This window comes from Artibeus jamaicensis, unplaced genomic scaffold, assembly GCF_021234435.1.
Source record: "Artibeus jamaicensis isolate MK-2021 breed Jamaican fruit bat unplaced genomic scaffold, CSHL_Jam_final contig_1539, whole genome shotgun sequence".
In the NCBI taxonomy this organism is placed as follows: domain Eukaryota; kingdom Metazoa; phylum Chordata; class Mammalia; order Chiroptera; family Phyllostomidae; genus Artibeus; species Artibeus jamaicensis.
In genome coordinates this window covers 800473-821808 of record NW_026521299.1, presented here as the reverse complement: position 1 = coordinate 821808, position 21336 = coordinate 800473, and the positions used below count along the sequence as shown (strand labels likewise).

Sequence of the window (21336 nt, the reverse complement as noted above, 5' to 3'; positions counted from 1 at the left end):
AGGGGACACACAAGAGGCAACCATACATTGATATTTCTCTCCCTCTCTCCTTCCCTTCCCCTCTAAAGATAAATAAATAAAATATTTTTTTTAATGGGCAGTTGTCCACAAATCTAGATTTTTAAGGTTTAGCTTTTAAAAATAAAGGGAAAATGTGATACAACTGATGGGTTTTTTTAATGACTGTTAGAAGAACACATGTAAGTAGTCTAGAAATAGACTTCCTGACATTACCTTTTAACATGCATTTATAGAGCAAATTCTCATATGTGGGGAGTTTGAGTGGTAATAATGAGTGTCTTTAAAATGTGGTTTGTGGAAGATTCAGAATTGTTCTGCATTTGGTTATTTATAATGTTCAATGGGCTCCTAAAATTAAATATTTGGGGTAATACTTTTACATTGTTTAAAATTCAAAAGGCAGGGGTGGGATATAGTGAAAATTCTCCTTCCCACACTTGTCCCCCTGGTCACTCAGTTTCCATCCAATCCTCTATAGACAACCAGCATTATCAGTTTCTTATGACTACAGTAACAGATGTTTGATTATATAAGGTTTATGTATGTTAATGTTCCATAGAGTTGGAATAATTAAAATATCTTGGTCTATAATGAACCATCTTCCTCCATAGTTACTTTGTTTATTCTTAGTCCTTAAAGCAATGGATTGTCTTCAGGTAAAGAACTCTTAGCCAGGAATTCTTGATCTGATTTAATGCAGTTACTACCTAGTTTATTCTGTGATTTCTATAATACTCTCCATCTTCTTAAATAGACTAAAAGTATAATTTGTAATAAAAGTTGGACAGTTAAATTTAATTCAGAACATAAAAATTTACGAAATAGTACTTGAAATCACATTATTTTCCTTATAGAAATTATTTTTCCATCTTAATTTTCTCCCATATGATTAAATATTAGCTTATTCCTGTGCACCATATATGTTTGGCCCTTTTTTTGTTCTCATTTTTGTAAGAATTATAAGCTGGAATTCACACATGCATGGTCAGAATGGCAAAGGAGCAGCTGTTTGTGGCTTGCCTGCCCTCTGCTTACTGCTCCCCCAGCCCCATCATAAGGCATGATTTTCTTGTACATCTGCTTGTGGCTTTAGCCACAGTGTAATCTATCATGATTTATAGTATGTTGGTGTAAGGTTAAAATTTCTTTTTTATTTTTAAAATGGATTTTCCTTCCCTCCTTCCTTCCTTCCTTCCAACATTTTTTGAAAAAAGATTTTATTCACTTTTGGAGAGAGGGAAAGGGAGGGAGAGAATCATTGATGGGAGAGAGAAACATTGATGGGCTGCCTCTCACACACCCCAACAGGAGAAGGAACCCACAACCGAGGCATGTGTCCAACCAGGAATAAAACTAGTGACCCTTCACCTTGTGGGATGACACCCAACCAACTGAACCACACTACTCAGTGCTATTTTGTTTTGTTTATAGAGAGGGGAAGGGAGGAGAAAGAAAGGGAAAGAAACATTATCAATCAGTTGCCTCTCAAATGCACCCCAACCAAAGACCAAATCCCCAATCCAGGTATGTGCCTCCACCAGGAATTGAACCAAGTGATCTTTCACTTTGCGGGATAACACCCAACTAACTGAGCCACACTAGTAAGGGAAAATTAATTTCCTCTTCATCACTTGATTGTGTTTATGTATAGAATGAATATTATTTTCGTAGTAACCTCTAAAAATTAGGTGTTACTTTCTTTGAAGTAATAGATAATAGAATATTTAGGAGCCTCATTATAACAGTAACTAAAAAGAGTAAACTGAAAAAATGTGTAAGATCTATGCAATAAAAACTTTAAAAATGTTACTCAGAGGACTTGAGTAAATAAAAATGTATTTACTCAAAAAAGTATGAGGTAGGAAGGTTCAACATCGTAAGATATCAGTTCTTACTAACTCTGTAAATTTAACTTGATTCTTGTGAAGTTACAAATTGTTTTCTTTACATCACTCAAGCAGTTTCTAAAGTTCAAATGACACCCTGACTGATGTGACTCAGTGGGTTGGATGTCATTTCACAAACTGAAAGGTAGCTGGTTAGATTCCCCATCAGGGCACACGCCTGGGCTGCTGGCCAGGTCCTTAGCTGGGGGCATTTAAGAGGCAGCCGATTGATGTTTCTCTCCCTCTCTTTCTCCCTTCCTTCCCCTCTCTCTAAAAATAAATAAATAAAATCGTTTTAAAAATTTAAAATGCAGATAGATAAGCAAATATAGAAGAATAGTCTATAAATTGTGAAAAAGAAGAGTGAAGATGGTGTGTAGTCTAATTAAACCATGTTGCAAAGCTATGACACCTAAAATAGAATACTAGTAAACTGGGTCATCAGTAGACAAATTAATAGAACAGAATTCGAGAAGGACATCAGTGCATATAGGAATAACTGTCAGGTGATATAGAGAAAAATAAAGCTGGATTCTTTTTTTATGTTTATACCAGAATAAATCACACTGCAGATAGAAAGTGTAAACATTTGAAAACACACCCTAGCTGGTGTAGCTCAGTGAATTGAGCACGGGCCTGCAAACCAAAAGGTCACTGGTTCAATTTCCAGTCAGGGCACATACCTGGGTTGTGGGCCAGGTCCCTAGTAGGGGGTGCATGAGAGGCAACCACACATTGCTGTTTCTCTTTCTCTCTCCCCCCTTTCCTCTCTCAAAAAATTTTTTCAAGGTAAAAAAAAACACCACCATGATATCATAATCAATACCTAAAAAAGTTTATATAGTAAAGACAGATAAATGACTTGTGTAAAACTGAACTGGTATTATCCTCCAGACCTGCTCTTCCCCTTGTCTTCCCATTTTATCCATTAGCTCAGGCCTAAGAACTGGACTCATCCTTGACTTCCTTCTTTTTGTCATAGTCCACATCAGGAATTCTTTTGGCTCTCCCTTTGAGAGTAGAGTTGGTATGTTATCACTTCTCACTGCCCCAACTTTTACCTCTTTAACCATCTTCACTTATCTCCTCAGATTATTATGATCCTCCTAACTGAACTCCTGTTTCCATCCTTGTTCCATCTTGCAGACTGTTCTCTACACTGTACCTCTAACTGAAAAATGTTGGCTCAGAACCCCTCGAGGGCCCTCTTCACTTGGGATAACAGTTCTGTTAGATTGACAGCTGTCATATTAGTGTATATATTTTTTAAATATCAAAATTGGTGAATTTTTTAAAAATTTAAATATATTTTATTGATTATGCTATTACAGTTGTCCCATTTTCCATTCTTTATTCTCTGTCCTACATACTCCCTCCCACCCACATCCCCCCACCTATAATTCATATCCATGGGTCATACACACAAGTTCTTTGGTTTCTACATTTCCTATACTACTCTTAACTTCCCCCTATTTTGTACCTACCATTTATGTTTCTTATTCTCTGTACCTTTTCCCTCTTCCTCCCCCTCCCCATTCCCCGCTGATAACTCTTCATGTGATCTCCGTTTCTGTCATTCTGTTCTTGTTCTAGTTGTTTGGTTAGTTTGTTTTTGCTTTTGTGTATTCTAAGTTCAGTTGTTGATAGTTGTAAGTTTGTTGTCATTTTACTGTTCATATTTTTTATCTTTTTCTTAGATTAAGTCCCTTTAACATTTCATATAATAAGGGCTTGGTGATGATGAACTCCTTGAACTTGACCTTATCTGAGAAGCACTTCATTTGCCCTTCCATTTTCCTTGATAGCTTTGCTGGATAGAATCACCTTGGATACAGTCCTTGCCTGTCATGACTTTGGAATACTTCTTTATAGCCCCTTCTTGCCTGCAAGGTTTCTTTTGAGAAATCAGCTGAGAGTCTAATGGGCACTCCTTTGTAGGTAACTGTCTCCTTTTCTCTTACTGCTTTTAAGATTCTCTCCTTTTCTTTAATCTTGGGAAATGTAATTATGATGTACTTTATTGTGTGCTTCCTTGGGTCCAAGTTCTTTGGGACTTTCTGAGCTTCCTGGACTTCCTGGAAGTCTGTTTCCTTTGCCAGATTGGGAAAGCTTTCCTTCCTTATTTTTTCAAATAAGTTTCCAATTTCTTGCTCTTTTTGTTCTCCTTCTGGCACCCCTATGATTTGGGTGTTAGAATATTTAAAGTTGTCCTGGAGGTTCCTAAGCCTCTTTTCATTTTTTTAATTCTTGTTTCTTCATTCTGTTCTGGTTGACTTTTTATTTCTTTTTTCTGGTCCACACTGTTGACTTAAGTCCTGGTTTTCTTCCTCTCACTGTTGTTTCCCTGTACATTTTTCTTTATTTCACTTTGCATAGCCCTCAGTTTTTCTCCTGTTTTGTGACCATACTCAACCAGTTCTGTGAGCATCCTGATCAGTAGTTTTTTGACCTGTGCATCTGATAGTTTGTCTATCTCTTCATTGCTTAGTTGTATTTTTTCTGGAGTTTTGATCTATTCTTTCATTTGGACCACTTTTTTTTTTGTTTATTTTGGTGTACCTGTTACATAGTGAGGGGCATAGCCTTAGGTAAACCAGGGCAGGCCAACCGACGACTCTGTGTGGTACTTACTGTATGTGGAGGAGGGTTCTGGGAGGAAACAGTGCTGCTTGTTCAGCTCTTTGCCTGCTTTCAGTCACTTCCACTGCTACCCACAAGCAAATTGGGCCCTTCTGGTGCTGATTCCAGGATGGGTGGGTTTGTGTACATTCTAGGACCCTGTGGTCTCTCCATCGACCTCTCCTGTAAGGCTGGGAATTTCTCCCACACCCTCAACCCCCCACAGGTTTTTTCAGTCAGGGACTTTGAGGCTTTATTTCCCCACGTTGGCAACCTGGGTTGTGTGGTCTTTCTTGCCCCCCAGTTGTTTCTTCTGGCTTATCTGCACGGATATGTGGGACCACCCACTCAACCAGCCATAGCTTCACCCAGTCTGCCAGCTGCCGCCTTGCCCCAAGTCCTCTCTGACCAGCTGCCCATCCCCGCCCCTCCTACCAGTCTGGATGAATGTTCTTCTTTAACTCCTTGGTTGCTGGACTTCCATACAGTTTGATTTTCTGTCAGTCCTGGTGGTTTTGTTTTTAAATTTATTGTTCTTTTGATTGTACAAGGAGGCACAGTGTGAATGCCTATGCTTCCATCTTGGCTGGAAGTCCTCCATAATTGGTGAATTTTTATGTAGTCATTTAATATTAAAGATGGAAGAAAATATACAACATTTCTAGCATATTATGCTTTATTATTTCAAGAAAAGTAAAAATGCAACTGAAATGCAAAAAGATTAGGGCAGCATATGGAGAAGGTGCTATGGCTAATCGAATGTGTCAGAAGTGGTTTGGGAAGTTTTGTGCTGGAGATTCCTTGCTAGACGTAGCTCCACAGTCCAGTTCACCAGTTGAAGTAGATAGTGATCAAATCAAAATGTTAAGTAAGAACAATCGACATTATACTATGCAGGAAGAGAACACATACTCAAAATATCTAAATTTATAAAGTTATTGGTGAAAATGAAAAATATGTCTGTTATTTTATAGGAAAAACCTTACAGGCTTTTTGGCCAACCCATATGGCCAAACCTACAGACTTTTTGGCTAAAACCACAGAATGAAAGGTTGATGAAGTGAGTTCTGTAATGGATAGATCATGTGACAACACTTGAAACCAAAATTTCAGCTTCTCTTCACTAAGTGTTGCCAGATCTTACATATCTCACAGTGTGATGCTATAGGAGGTAGATAGCCAACTTCAGTGAAGTTTTCTTGCCAAAACTCAAATGCAGACCTGATTAGGCTTCCAGATATTGACTTGGATAAAAGAAATATGGGAGGATAAAGGAAGAAGTTGAATATTATCACAAGAGAAGGCATTAGTAAAATAAATGGCTTGAAAACAAAGGGCCAGGAGAGGGAACTGTTTTATTATTTATTATTTATTTTTAGATAGAGGGAAAGGGAGAGAGAGAGAAAAACATGGATGTGCAAGAGAAATATCAATTGACTCTCTCTTGCAACTCCCCCATCTGGGAACCTGGCCCACAACCCAGGCATGTGTCCTGACCAGGAATGTAACTGATGACCTCCCAGTTTGCAGGACGACTTCCAACCCACTGAGTCCCAGCAGTCAAGTCAGGAGAAGGAACTGTCTTAGACTAAGGAACTATTTTAGATTGGGTGTCATATCAACCAAATGCAGTGTTTGGTTGATAATGACATATAAATCTTCATATAAATAAACCAATTGTAAAATAGTGTTTATGAAAGAGTTGGAAAATTTGAATATGGCCTCTTTACTAGATTATTAAAAGGAATTAATAATTTTGATAGTTATTAATGATGAGATTGTGGCATTTTTTTAAAGTCCTTATCTTTTAGTGATACATAATTGAAGTATTTAGTGGTAACATATATTGATATCTTGGATTTTGCTTTAACATACTCCAGGAATGGGGTATAGGTAAATAAAACACAGTAAGTGAAATGTTAATAATTAAAGCCGAGTAATGAAGACTTGGATATTTATTACGTTTTCTTTTTAGGAAAGTTTGGAATTTCCTAAAGAAGTTTTAAAAATACCAAATGGTCCTTTTTTTTTTTTAAGAGGAGGCTCTTCAGTATATACTGATGAAATGATCTTTATAATTTAAGTGAAAAGTAAGACCAGTGCAGGTGATGGGTTACTATTGGGGTTAACAAAGAGGAAAGAAAAATAAGTGTACTCATGTATGCTAGAATATCTTGGGAAGTCTTCATAAGAAGACAGTGGTAGGAGACAAGGCTTGTGCAAGTGTGTACTGTTGAAAAAATAGATTCACAAAAAAGTAGAAGTGGGAACCATAATTCTAGACACACCCACCTGTGTATACATAGAACAATAGAATGCTAATGCTCATGGGGTTTTAGAGATTATTTGGACCACCTCATTTTAAAATTGGGAAAGCTAAAGTCTAGAGAGAGTTTTTTTCTTCCCTGTTGTACGACTGATTGGGGTAAAAGGCAGAACTGTAACCCAAGTCTCCTGACTGTCCTTCTCTTTAAAGTAGAGAGCATGCAGCTGTGGTTTAAACTTTGACACCCTAAATTAGATAGAAATGTGATTAATGCATTGATGCTACTTCGGGGACACAATACCTGCCTTTTTATAGTGTATTCCTATTGTTCTAAGACTGCCAGGGGGCGGGGTGAGTAATGTAGTTTTATGGGTGTCAGGAATGTTGTTGGTGGTAGCTTTGATTTAATGACCTCCAGAAACTTGAGTGTTCTAAATTTTATTCACTCCTTTTGGCTTTCAAAAATGTGCTAAGCTATAATGCTTGGCATTCTTCTTGGTCAGTCACAAAAGTCTTATGTGCTTATTCTAAAATATTCAAGCTTACACAAGGTTTTAAAGTGAAATGTCTCCTCCTCAGCCCCGCCAGTTGCACTGTACAGAAACAGTCATTGTTTCTTGGGTGAATGCTTTCAAATGGACATTTAAATTGAGGTTTTGAAGTTCCTATCATATTCAGAGTGTAGGAAACCTAACTTCTCCTGTAGGTACTTCAAACTTTTTAAAAATATATATTTTATTAATTATGCCATTACAGTTGTTCTATTTTCCCCCTTCATTCCCCTCCACCCTGAACACCCCCTCCTCCACCATTCCCCCCCTTTAGTTTATGACCACCTGTCTCAAGTTCTTTAGATTCTATATTTCCTATACTATTCTTGCCCTCCCTCCTATCTATTTTCTACCTACCATCTATGCTACTTATTTTCTGTACCTTCTCCCCACTTCTTCTCCCACTCCCCTGTTGCTAACCCTCCATGTGATCTTCATTTCTATGGTTCTGCTCCTGATCTAGCTGTCCTCTTAGCTTGCTTTTGTTTTAGGTGTGGTTGTTAATAACTGTGAGTTTGCTGTCGTTTCCCTGTTCATCTTTTTTATCTTCTTTTTCTTAGGGAAGTCCCTTTAACATTTCATACAATAAGAGCTTGGTGATGATGAACGTCTTGAATTTGATCTTATCTGAGAAGCACTTTATCTGTCCCTCCATTCTAAATGAAAGTTTTGCTGGATAGAGCAATCTTGGATGTAGGTCTTTGGATTTCATGACTTGGAATACCTCTTTCCAGCCCCTTCTTGCCTGTAAGGTCTCTTTTGAGAAATCAGCTGACAGTCTGATGGGGACTCCTTTGTAGGTGACTGTCCCCTTAGCTCTTGCTGCTTCTAGGATTCTCTCCTTCATTTTAATCTTGGCTAATGTAATGATGATGTGCCTTGGTGTGTTCCTTCTTGGGTCCAACTTCTTTGGGACTCTCTGAGCTTCCTGGATTTCCTGGAAGTCTATTTCCTTTGCCAGATTGGGGAAGTTCTCCTTTATTATTTCTTCAAGTAAGTTTTCCACTGGTGGCTGTTCCTCTTCCCCTTCTGGTACCCCTATAATTCGGATGTTGGAACGTTTAAAGATGTCCTGAAGGTTCCTAAGCCTCTCCTCATTTTTTTGAATTCTTGTTTCTTCATCCTTTTCTGTTTGGTCCTTTTTTTCCTCCTTCTGGTCCATTGCTTTGATTTGAGTCCCAGTTTCCTTTCCATTACTATTGGTTTCCTGTGCATTGCCATTCATTTCAATTAGTTTAGCCTTCATATGTTCCTCTAATTTGTGACTAAAATCAACCAGTTCTGTGAGCACCTGATCACCAGTGTTTTGAACTGTGCATCTGAAAGTTTGGCTATTTCTTCATTGCTTAGATTTATTGGCCCTGGGGCTCTGAGTTGTTCTTGAGCCATGTTTTGATCTGTTTGTGCCTGTTATGTATGAGGAGCAGAGCCTTAAGTGTTCACCTGGGTGCGGCTACCCGGGTTGCTGGTTTGTGAGGGCATGGTCAGAGAGGGGCCACCCAGGTCGCTGGTTTGTGAGGCTTATGTGGGGGCAGGGTCAGAGAGGGACAATGGCGGTTCCCTCTGCCACTTCCTGCCGCTGGGGTCTGCTCAGTCTGTCTCACTGCTAGCTCCTTCACCAGTTTATCTGCTCGTGAATGTGTGACCGTGATCAGCCCTCATTGGGTCCCCCGCCTTGTGCCCTCAGTGGGTCTGCCCGCTTCTCCACAACTGGGATCTGCCCACAGTTGCTGGCACACCTGGGTCGTGTGTCCAGGTTGATCTGATGGATCTTCCCTGCCCGACCCCGCTCTGCTGCTGGCTCTGCCCCTCTTACTGGTTTGGCTGAAGGGTTCGTTGTTGACAGACTTCCGTGTAGTTCAATTTTCTGTGGTTTGGCTGCGTTTTTGTTGCTAAAACTTTGTTGTTTTTAAACTTGGTTGTGAGAGAAGGAACAGTGCTTCCACCTATGCCTCCATCTTGGTGGAAGTCCCTAAAACTTTTTTCTTTTTCGCATGATCCCCTCCTGTATTTATCTCTTGAGAAATGAGTATCTCTTGTCCACCTGTTGACCCCAGTAAGATGCCATAGCCTCTGCATCCCCTTCATGGCACCCTCATCTCTGATTAGTTACTTGTTCCTGTCAACTACCTCTTAAATATGACTTGAGTCCACTTGCTGCCCCCCATCTCCAGGGATACTGATTATATCCAGATCCCTTATCCTCTTTAACTGACCTGTTCATCCCACCTTCAGTTCATCTCTCATTCAGCCTCCAGGTCAGGCTTCTGAAACACAAGTAAGATTGACGATTTCCTCCCCCAAAGCAGGGAGGATTCTCAGGTGCCATAACTCTTTAATGCAATCACCATATGACCTTTTTATAGTCCCAGTCAAATTCAGCAGCCTCCTTCCATCATGCACCCCTCACCGAATCAAACTACCTGAGTTTCTCAGTATCTCCTGGATGCTATTTCCTGCATCTACCTTTGTGATTGCAATATCCGTTGCCTAGAACACCTCTTCTTTCTGGGCTCACTAAATTCCTCCTCTAGGCGCAGCTAAAATGCTCCCTCCTGAAAGTGTTCTGGGACCCTCTCAGAATCTTATTTCCTCCATAAGGGTTCTTATCAACATGAAGTTGTGGCTGCTCAAGCTGTTCATTAGATCAAGGGTTGAAAAGTTTTTTTACAAAGGACCAGGTAGTAGACATTTTTGGCTTTGTGGACAACATGATCTCTGTCAAAAATGCTCAGCTTTGCCATTGTAGCCTGAAAGCAGTCATATACTGCAGGTAAATGAATGAGTATAGTTGTGTTTCAATAAACTTTATTTATGGACATTGAAATTTGAATTTCATATGAATTTGTATGTCAAAATACTCTTGATTTTTTTCAACATTTTGAAAGACTATTTTTGGGTCATGGGTCATACAAAAACAGGTGGTTTGCTAGATTTGGCCTGTGGGCCAGGTTTCAGCCCTTGGAATAAAGGGCGGGTTGTTCAAGGGTAGGCTTTATATATTTTTGTGCATCTCTGCCCCCACACTCACCTCCATGCTTCACTTCATTACTAAAGCAAATAATGACTGGACAGCAGTTGTTTTATGGAATAAATGCTCAAGTAAGGAATTACCTATACATGGTAGTTTCCAGACAAATGTGAAAAATAGCCGAGCTTCTTATTACAAATGAGTATTCATTATATATATATATATTTATAAATGCTTTCAGAAAAGAAAATGTAAGACGGTTCTGTCTGTGTATAAGGCAAAGAGAAATACCCCTCTATGTTTAAGACAACTCTGCCAGGAAAGAGATAATAAATAAGTAAATATTCTCTGCACGTGGGAGAGAAAATTGAAAATCCTTGATTTGAATCAAAGATCAGATTAAAACACCTTCTCCATCTTTTTCTTTTCCTTATACCTGGCCTGAAGAAAACATTGTCATGGCTTTTATCCAGTGGCAGTCAATGTGGATTAGCTACAGTGTGGATTTAATGGACTCTCAGTGGCTTGGTGGTTCCAGTCAGGCATGTAGATCACGGTTTGAATCCTGGCTTAGCACTGACTCCTTCTGTGCCCTTTGCCACCTTACCAAATAATCTAAGGCCCAGTTACCTCATTGCTGGAATGGTGAGAATTATATAATACTTGGTTTGCATGGTTGCTTGAAAATAGAGGTAGTATAGTAACAATAGAATATGTAAAAAGCCAGCCCTGACCAGTGTTGCTCAGTGGGTTGAGCATCGGCCTGCAGATTGAAAGGTTGCTGTTCGCCCTGGCTGGTGTAGCTCAGTGGATTGAGCACGGGCCTGCCAGCCACACGATCACAGTTCGATTCTCAGTCAGGGCACATGCCTGGGTTGCAGGCCAGTTCCCAGCAGGGGACTCACGAGAGGCAACCATACATTGATATTTCTCTCCTTCCCTTCCCCTCTAAAGATAAATAAATAAAACCTTTAAAAAAAAAAAAAGAAAAGTTGCTGTTCTATTCCCACTCAGGGCACATGCCTGGGTGGAAGGCCAGATCCCCAACTGGGGGTAAACAAGAGGCAGCTGGTTGAGATGTTTCTTATGTTTCTCTCACACATTGATGTTTCTCTCCCTCTCATTCTCCCTGCCTTCCCCCCTAAAAATAATAAATAAAAGCTTAAAAAATATATGTAAAAAGCCAGCACATGACTTACAGTGGAAACTGAATGCATACTGCCTGCTGCTGTGACTTACTCCTCCTCTGTTTTCTCCCAGTGTTTACAAGAGGTGTAGGGGGGCCGTGAAGGGTTATAGGAACACATTAGAGGTTCCAGTAAGTTATATTCAACAGTATACTTTCAGTCTTTGTTTTTATAGAACCTGCAATATGGCTAAGTTTACTCATTATTTTAGTTGTCTTTTTAGAAATTAAAGGCACTGAATACCAGACAATATAAAGTGTTACATGTGCTTATCTTAATATTTAGACATTAATTTGGGAAGACAGAGCAGAATACTCTCACTTAGAAGTCTAGTATTGTATTGTACTCGATACCCTGGTACTCATACTTAAGAATGATGATATCTGTTTATAACAGTTCGTGTGTGTCACTGTCTTTTCATATTGTTCTTCAAATACCTTGTTGCTCCCAATGTAAAAATTGCCTGAATATCTATTCACAGCATAGTATGTTTCTTTGGATGAGGCACAGAATTTCCTTTTTTGTTAAATAAATAAAATTAATTAGATAAAGTGAAGGGATTTTTATAAGGCATTTATAAACTGTTTATGTCTACTTGTTCCTTATTTAGTAGTATTTTGAGCTCCTGTGTCAGGGTGGGGCTGTTAAAAACTAATGGGTAAAAAGGCTTTAAAAATCTAAGAACTGAAAATACTAATGCTTGGCCCTGTGATAATTCACTGATTTAATTTGAATTTCACCTCATACTTAGCTTTACTCATCTGCTAAACATAGGGTTGTTGTGCACAAGAACTTAAGACAGCTGTTAAAAAAAAAAAAGAAAACAGAACCAAAAAACCTCCCAGCCAGCAAGGCTGGGAGTATGGGGGAGCATCACAGGTATCTGAGTTACCAGAACTCGCTGAGCCCCTGAAGCTGAGGTGGACCCCAGCATCCAGGCTATGCACAACCAAGAGAAGGAGCAGATCAAGAACCTCAAAGACAAGTTTGTTTCCTTTTATCAATAAGGTGCAGAGTCTGGAGCAACAGAGTAAGATTCTGGAGACCAAGTAGAACTTCCAGCAGCAGAAGATAACTCACAGGAACATGGACAGTACGTTCTAGAGCTACATCAACAACCTTCAGTGGCAGCTGGGATGCACTGGCAAAAGAGAAACAGGCTGGAGGCAGAGGTTGACAACCTGTAGGGGTTGGTGGAGGACTTGAAGAATAAGTACCAGAGTGAGATCAACACACACTCAGAGTTGGAGAAAAAAATTGTCCTCATCACAAAGGATGTAGATGAGGCTTACATGAACATGATTGAGCTGGAGTCCCACCTGGAAGGGCAGACTGATGAGATCAACTTCTATAGGCAGCAGTAGGATGAGAAGATGCATGAGCTGCAGTCCCAGATCTCTGACACATCATGGTGCTATCCATGGCCCACAGCTGCTACCTGGAACTGGATGGCATCATTGCCAAGGTCAAGGCCCAGCATGAGGAGATAGCCAACCACAGCTGAGCTGAGGCCAGGACTGTGTACCAGATCAAATACAAGTAGCTGCAGACATTGTCTGGGAAGCACAGACATGACCTGCGTTGCATAAAGACAAATTTCTGAGATGAACTGGAACATTAGCCCGCTCCTGACTGAGATCAGGGATCTCAGAGGTCAGAGGGCTTCTCTGGGGACCACCATCACTGATGCTGAGCAGTGTGGGGAGCTGGCTGTCAAGGATCCTCAGATAAAGGTGGCTGAACTGGAGGTCACTCTGAGAACCACTAAGCAGGGCATGGCCTGACAGCTGCATGAGTACCAACTCATGAACGTCAAGCTAGCTCTGGATGTGGAGATTGCCACCTACCACAACTTGCTGGAGGGAAACCAGCTGGAGTCTGGGATATAGGACATGAGTATCCATACCAAGACCACCAGTGACTACTCAGGTGGGCTGAGCCCAGCTTATGGGAACCTCAGCTATGGCATGGACTTCCAAACCAACTTGGGCTCTGGTGGGGACTCTTGCTCCTTCAGCAGCACCAGCTCCTCCAAGAGAGTGGTTGTGAAGAAGATTGAAACCTGAGATGGGAAGCTGGTATTTGAATCATCTGATGTCTTGCCCAAGTGAACAACTACTGTGGTCCCTACTGCCCTGAGAGCCTGTGGGAAAGGAGCTGTGCTGGGAGAATGGCAGGCGTCAGCCCCAGTCCTCAGCTCACCCTTGGGGTACAGGAGGTTACATGCCCCCAACTAAATCATGTGGGGTTTTTTTCCAAAATACCATCTCAGCTGGCTGTCAACCCTAAAAGAAAATAATAAGTTAAAAAAATAAAAGCAGAATTTTGTGGAACCTTCACTTTGTACTTTTTTGAAAAATACATAGTCTTAATTATATTTTTCCATTACCATTTAGTCCCTTTATACCTCCATCCCCCCAGTAATCACCACCTTGTTGTCCATGTCCATGAGTCCTTTTTTGCTCAGTCCCTCTACCTCCTAACCTCTGCTGCCAACTAGCTGTCATCTGTTCTCCATCTATGAATCTGTATCTTGTTTTGCTTGTTAGTTCAGTTTGTTCATTAGATTCCCCATATGAATGAACTCTTATGGTATTTGTCTTTCTCTGACTGGCTTATTTCACTTCACATAATGTTTTCCAGGTCTGTCCACGCTGTTGTAAAGGGTAACATTTTCTTCTTTTTTTATGACTGAGTAGTATTCCATTATATAAATACCCCATAATTGTTTTATCTACTCATCTATTGATGAACACTTGGGCTGCTTCCATATATATCTTGGAGATTGTAAATAATGCCACAATGAACACACAGGTGCTTATGTTTTTTTCTCATTAGTGTTTTGGCTTCCTTTAGATGTATTCCCAGAAGTGGGATTGCTGGGTCAAAAAATAGATCCATGTTTAATTTTTTGAGATATCTCCACATTGCTTTCCACAGTTGGCTGCACTAGTCTGCATTTCCACCAACAGTGCAGAAGGGTTCCCCTTTCTCCACATCCTGGCCAGCAAGTGTTGTTTTTTGATTTATTGATGATGGCCATTCCAACAGGTGTGAGATTGTATCTCATTGTGGTGTTTATTTGCACTTCTCTGATGATTAGTGACATTGAACACCTTTATACGTCTGATGGCCATCTTCATACATCTCTGTGTCCTCTTAGGAGAAATGTCTGTTTAGGTTCTTTGCCCATTTTTAATTGGGTTGTTTGGGGTTTTTTTGTTTTGATTTTTATAAGTAGTTTATAAATGTTGGATATTAACCCCTTATCAGATGTATCGACAATGTGTTCTCCCATTCTGTGGGTTGTCTTTTTATTTTGTTGTTGATTTCCTTTTGCACTAAAAAGTGCAAAAACTTTTTAGTTTGATGAACTCCCATTTGTTTATTTATTTATTTTTGTTTCCCTTGTCTGGAGAGAGATATCCAATGAAAATTTTCAATGAGCAGTGTCTGAGATTTTGCTGCCTCTGTTTTCTTCTAGGATTTTTTATGTTTTGGGGGTCCAATATTTAAGTCTTTTATCCATTTTGAATTTATTTTTGTGTGTGGTGTAAAAAGATGGTCTAGTTTCATTTTTCTGCATGTATCTGTCCAGTTATCCCAACACCATTTATTGAATAAACTATCGTTAGCTCATTGTATGTGCTTGTTTCCTCTGTCAAATATTAATTGACTATAAAGGTATGGATTTATTTCTGGTCTCTCCATTATGTTCCATTGATCTGTGTGTCTGTTTTTATGCCAGTACCAAACTGTTTTAATTCCTATGGCCTTGTAGTATAGTTTGATACTAGGTAGTATGATGCCTCCAACTTTGTTCTTCTTTTTCAGAATCACTGTTGCTACATGAGGCTTTCTATGATTCCATATAAATTTTGGAAGTATTTGTTCTAGTTCTGTGAAATACATCATTGGAATTGTGATAGCAGTTCCACTGAATCTGTAGATTGCTATGGGTAGTATGGACATTTTAATGCTATTACTTTGTCCTATCAATGAACATGGTATGTGCTTCTACTTTTTCATATCTTTTTCAGTGTCTTTCTTCAGTGTCTTGTAATATCCAAATACAAGTCTTTTACATCCTTGGTTAGGTTTATTCCTAGGTATTTTATTCTTTTTGAAACAATTGTGAATGGGATTGTTTCTTAATTTCTCTTTCTATTATTAGTTTGTTATTGGCATATAAAAACGCAACTAATTTCTGAATATTAATTTTGTACCCTGCTGCTTTTCTGAATTTATCAGTATTAGTAGTTTCTTGGTGGTATCTTTGGGGTCCTCTGTGTACAGTATGTAATCTGCAAATAAAGACAGTTTTACTTTTTTTTTTTTTTTCCAATTTGGATGCCTTATATTTCTTCTTCTTGTCTGATTGTTGTGGCTAGCACTTCCAGTACTATGTTGAATAAAAGAGATGAAAGCAGACATCCCTATTTTTTCCTGATCTTCAGGGGAACTCTTGTAGTTTTTGCCTGTTGAGTATGATGCTGGCTTGGGTTTGTCGTATATGGCCTTTATTATGTTTGGGTACATTCCCTCTATTTCCACTTAGCTGAGAGTTGTTGTGTTTTTTTTTATTATAATGGGTGCTGGATTTTATCAAAAGCTTTTTCCACATCTGTTGATGTGATCATGTGGTTATTATCCTTACTTTTGTCTATGTGGTAAATCACATTTATTGATTTACAAATGTAGCATCCTTGCATTCCCAGAATAAATCCCACTTGATCATGTTCTCGCTTTTCCTCTTCTCCTTCTGGCGCCCCTATGATTTGGATGTTGGAACATTTAAAGTTGTCCTGGAGGTTCCTAAGCCTCTCCTCATTTTTTTTTTGAATTTTTTGTTTCTTAATTCTGGTTGAATGTTAATTCCTTCCTTTTGTTTCAAATCCTTGATTTGAGTCCCATTTTCCTTCCCTTCACTGTTGGTTCCCTGTATGTTTTTCTTTATTTTACTTTATACAGCCTTAACTTCTTACTGTATTTTGCAGCCATATTCAACCATTTCTGTGAGCATCCTGATTACCAGTGTTTTGAACTCTGCATCTGATAGGTTGGCTATCTCTTCATTGCTTAGTGTTTTTATGGAGCTTTGATTTGTTCTTTCATTTGGGCCATATTTTTTTGACTCAGCACATTTGCAGTGTTGTAAGTGGTGGAGCCTTAGGTGTTTGACAGGGCGGCGCAACCTGCTTCTCTGAGTTGTGGCACTGTGTGGAAGGGGGTGGGGTCAGAGAGGGAACAGTGCAGCTTACTTGGCTCTTGCCCTGATATCCGTCACTTCCCCTGCTTCCCACAAGCAATTGGCACCCTTCCAGTTGCTGCCCTGGTGCTGATTCCTAGGTGGGTGGGCTTATGTACATTCTAGGACTCCCTGGACCACTCCAACAGACTCTCCTGAGAGACTGGCTGTTTCTTCTGCTGCTACAACCCCCATAGGTTTTACAGCCAGAGGTTAAGAGGCTTTAATTCCCAGAGCTGGAACCCTGGGTTGCATGGTCTGTATTGCTCACTCCCCAGTTGTCCTCTCATTTTTTATCTTTATGAGAATGTAGGACCACCTGGTCCACCAGCCACTGCCTTGCCATGTGTCCTATCCACCCCAGCTGCCCATCTCCACTCCTCCTACCAGTCTGGATAAATTGTTCCTTCTTTGGTCATCAGACTTCTATACAGTTTGATTTGCTGGTAGTTCTGGTTGTTTTTTGTTTTTAAATTGGTTGTTATCCTTTTTCTGTGCCAGGAGGCAAAGTGTATCTACCTATACCTCCATCTTGGCCACCTCCCATGATGGCCATATATAATTGATGATTATATATGGATTCATGGATTTACTTTTTATAAGTCTTTGGTCCCCTCTGGTCCTGCACATCACAGACTCTGTAGAGAACCACGAGGAATATTGATGATGACAGGAAGTAAAGGGTTTAGGGCTGAACAAAGGGTAGAATTTCTAGGGGCTCATAGTTGCAGCGACCTTAAGGGAGAGGAAGGAAATAACTGGAAACTAGGTAACCAGAAAGTCAGGGGTGGAATGTCTAATGACTAGAGAAGTAATATTTATATTTTTCTTTGTTAGAGAGGGGGACAGAGGGAGAGAGCAAGTGAGAGAAACATCAGTTGGTTGCCTCTTGTATATGCCCTTACCAGGGACCAAACCCACAACCCAGACATGTGCCCTCACTGGGATTCGATCTAATGACCCTTTGGTTCGCAGGCCCATGCGCAGTCCACTGAGCTACACCAGCCAGGGCTCTTTTTATTTCTGAATAAAATTCCCTAGTAAAAAAAAAGTTTTATCTCAGCTGAAGGCATGTTGAAAAGAAATTTTTCTACTTCTCATGCAGATGAGAGAATTAGGTTCTCAGTGCACACCTAGAGCCTAGGGTGGCATGTTGTATTGGCTTTTGGCCATCTGATGGAGCAGGAGCTGGACACACAGGAGTGCAAACCTTGGAGAGAAGGTATTGGGGACTGTGGCACCAACCATACAGCTAAGGACTTCTTTCCTTCTGGCCAGCCCTTCACAACACTCACAAGCTTATCATAGGCAGTCTTTTTGAATTTTGGCAGCTCTGCATTCAAATGGCTTTAGAGAAAGGAATGGAGGAGGGGATAGATAGGACAAGTGTCAGAGCCTGAGAGGAAAGCAGAGGTAATGGCCACTGCTTTAGATGCCCTTCTGCTTTTACTAGGTAGATGGTCTACTTTTTCAAACAAATAAGAGTTGCCTTACAAGAAGAGATTTGGAAAGATATAAACAGAGGTGTCTTACTTTTACTTTTGCGGTGTTTAAACTCTCAATTTGTATGAATGTAACTTTTGAGGTTTTTAACCACCGTGTAACCTGTGTGACTTTCAGGTGCTACTCGTGAGCAGCAGTCGCCATCCAGACCGATGGATTGTCCCTGGAGGAGGCATGGAGCCTGAAGAGGAGCCGAGTGTGGCAGCAGTTCGTGAAGTCTGTGAGGAGGTACGCGCTGAGAAAAAAGAGACGGGGTACCCTGTAGTCGTGAAGCTTTCCTGTATGTAGTTTTTCATTTATTACCACTCCCTGATGAACATAACTCATGATTGTAGAAGGCATTTAACAGTTACCATGTGCCTCCTGCAATCAGGTCCTGACATGGTAATGTTTACTAGGCACCACTCTATGCAGGTTCCTAGTAGTGACTGTATCTGATTATACCAGACAGCCCTGTCATTTCCCTTGGATCTCTTTCAATACTGTATCTCTTACCTGTAGCAGAACATCAAGAATCGAATAGTTAATCAGCCCTAAGAAATAAGAAGAGCAGGCCATCTTGGTATAAATGGCTCATTCTCATTAATTAACCTTTGGATGAGGAGGAGGCGGCCCTAGTTTTCCTGTGTTTCCTCAGTCCTGACCATAGAACAGTGGCTAAAAGAACACTTCTGTTGGCCAGAAGCTGTTAATGGTGCAGCTCTAGAGATAATAGTATCTTATTTAAAAAGTTTAATCATATGATACTCAACATACATATGTTCAGTTTCTGGGCCATGCCCAATACATCTAACTAGATACTCGAGAATAAACAGAAGAAGTAAAATCTTAGGCCCTTACTCCCTTACTTCAAGAGCTTACAGTTAGGTGCTCGCTTCGGCAGCACTTATACTATAAATTGGAACGATACAGAGAAGATTAGCATGGCCCCTGCGCAAGGATGGCACGCAAATTCGTGGAGCATTCCATATTTAAAAAAAAAAAGAGCTTACAGTTAGGTTGGGGAAACTAAGAAAGAGATTGCAATTCAAAACCAGGAAAAAGGAACTAATGTTTCCTGCCTCTTGGGAAATACCATGCTCTGCTCCGCTTATGTTATCTCATTGAGGAACTCCTAACTGGTGGTTTAAATTTCATTACTCCCATTTACTTCCCCTTACCACATCAGTAGTATTTTTAGATGCATTTTCTTGTTCCAGAGGGGATGTAAGACTGATTGTAAGGACATATAAAATGGCACTTAGAACATTCTACATTTCTTTTGGGCCCAGCACTCGCCGAAGTCCATTCAGGCTAATCTTACCCTCGGAATACTCCAGGAATTCTTGTGTCACTCTCATTATATATCTGGTATCTGTAATTAGATTGTAATCTTTGAGGACAAAGATTATGTTTCCTTCTTTAAATCTTGCCTTTCTGTGCCTAGTTCACAGCTAGGTGAAGAGAAAGTAATTATTGCATGCTTGTGTGACTGTTGAAATAATAAAAACCCTGGAGAAATACCCCAAATGGAAATTATTAGCATTCTTTTTGGAAGATTCCAAAGGTTTGACTATTCAAATAAGTGTGATAGGGCAGTTGGTGGACCTCAGCTGCATCCTTTTGATTTAAATCCATTTGGTTCCAACAGGTAGGTTCTAAGGCACTTAAGGCAAAGTGATATTTGACAGAGTACTATGGCAGTTGTACTCTGACATGTTGGAAGCCCTGAAATAGAATGATGGTTCTAGAATTGAAAGACAGGAAGAAGTCGAGACCCAGTTCCAAACTTGCTACTTGGTTTTAGGAGCTGTGGGGCGAACTCTTGACAGGTCTACCTTTGTAGGGGACATTTGGATTTGGCCATGTCTCAGGAAAGCTTATATTAGTTGTTGTCCCTAGGTTGTGCAAGTGCCACTAAGATGTAGAAAACTAGATGATTGCCATAAGAAATGCAGTGAGGGAGTAGGATGGGATATAGGGCGCCGGGCCTTTGTTTCCTGGAAATTATGCACCATCATTCAGTAGGTGAAAGGGAGAATAGAGTGAAGTAGGAATTAAGTGCTTGGTACGTGAGAAAGTGAATGACCTCACACAGATAATTAAACACTATTTCTCATATGTTCATTGTCTCATCTGCCTCCTCTCCTGAAGGGAATCCTGAGCTTAAAAATTAAACTGAGCCTGCCATTCTCAGCCCTGGAGAGTCCTGCTGACTTTGAGCAAAATTTTCCCCTCCAGTGCAAGGAGAGTCAGTCAGGCCATACCTTGTACCTTATTCTATTATATTGAGAGGATAAAGAAATGTCTATGACTGTTTAGACTTTAGAATCAAAGTTATCAAATACAAATATTTGTACAAACAATAAAATTAAAGAAATGTGTCATTACAAAACCAAACATTTCAGTGGCTTCCATCAAAACAAAATGGAAGGGTTATTTTTTTCCAATTCCATGCCTCACAACAGAGAATAAGACTTGGAATCGGAGAGGATGTAGGTTGATGTTTTTTATTGCCCTTAAAGAGTAGCGTTAGTAAGCTGAAGTCACTATTCAAGGATATATTTTGTTTTCAAAATGTTATGACTTTTTTTCTTATACACATTCAAAAACTTTGTTCTTTCATAATGCTTATAGATCAGATTGCTCTGTAAGCAGAGGAGGCTTTACTAGTCACTTTCTTTTTAAAGATTTTATTTATTTATTTATTTTTAGAGAAACGGGAAGGGAGGGAGAAAGAGGGAGAGAAACATCAGTGTGTGAGAGACACATTGACTGGTTGCCTCTCACACACCCCTAACGGGGTTCTGATCTACAACCCAGGCATGTGCCCTGATAAGGATCGGAACCAGTGACCCTTTGGTTCTCAGGCTGGTGCTTAATCCACTGAGCCACACCAGCCAGGATTATTAGTCACTTTTAAGAGGCCTTTGGATAATACTTAGACCAGTTAATTGAAGACTTTCAGATATTTCAGGTTGCATTTACAGATTTACATATTTGACTATTTTTAAAGAATTTCAGTTATATGACTTAAAAAATAAAGACTTCACAAAACTCTTTGACGAAATGTCCTGTGAATCTCACATATTAAACTTACAAATA

The 21336-nt window shown here is 39.9% G+C and overlaps 1 protein-coding gene and 1 non-coding gene across 2 annotated transcripts in view; both read left to right on the top strand.

Moving 5' to 3' along the window:
• Positions 1-21336, top strand: part of NUDT3 (nudix hydrolase 3) — a 112520-nt gene that overhangs the window by 39245 nt on the left and 51939 nt on the right. Inside the window, exon 2 of the mRNA XM_037134396.2 lies at positions 18370-18480. Coding sequence (XP_036990291.1) covers positions 18370-18480 — 111 coding nt within the window. The remainder of the gene's footprint in view (positions 1-18369; positions 18481-21336) is intronic.
• On the top strand, positions 19120-19227 carry LOC119041260 (U6 spliceosomal RNA). Its single transcript, XR_005081012.2, has one exon. It is a non-coding gene; the product is annotated as a U6 spliceosomal RNA (small nuclear RNA).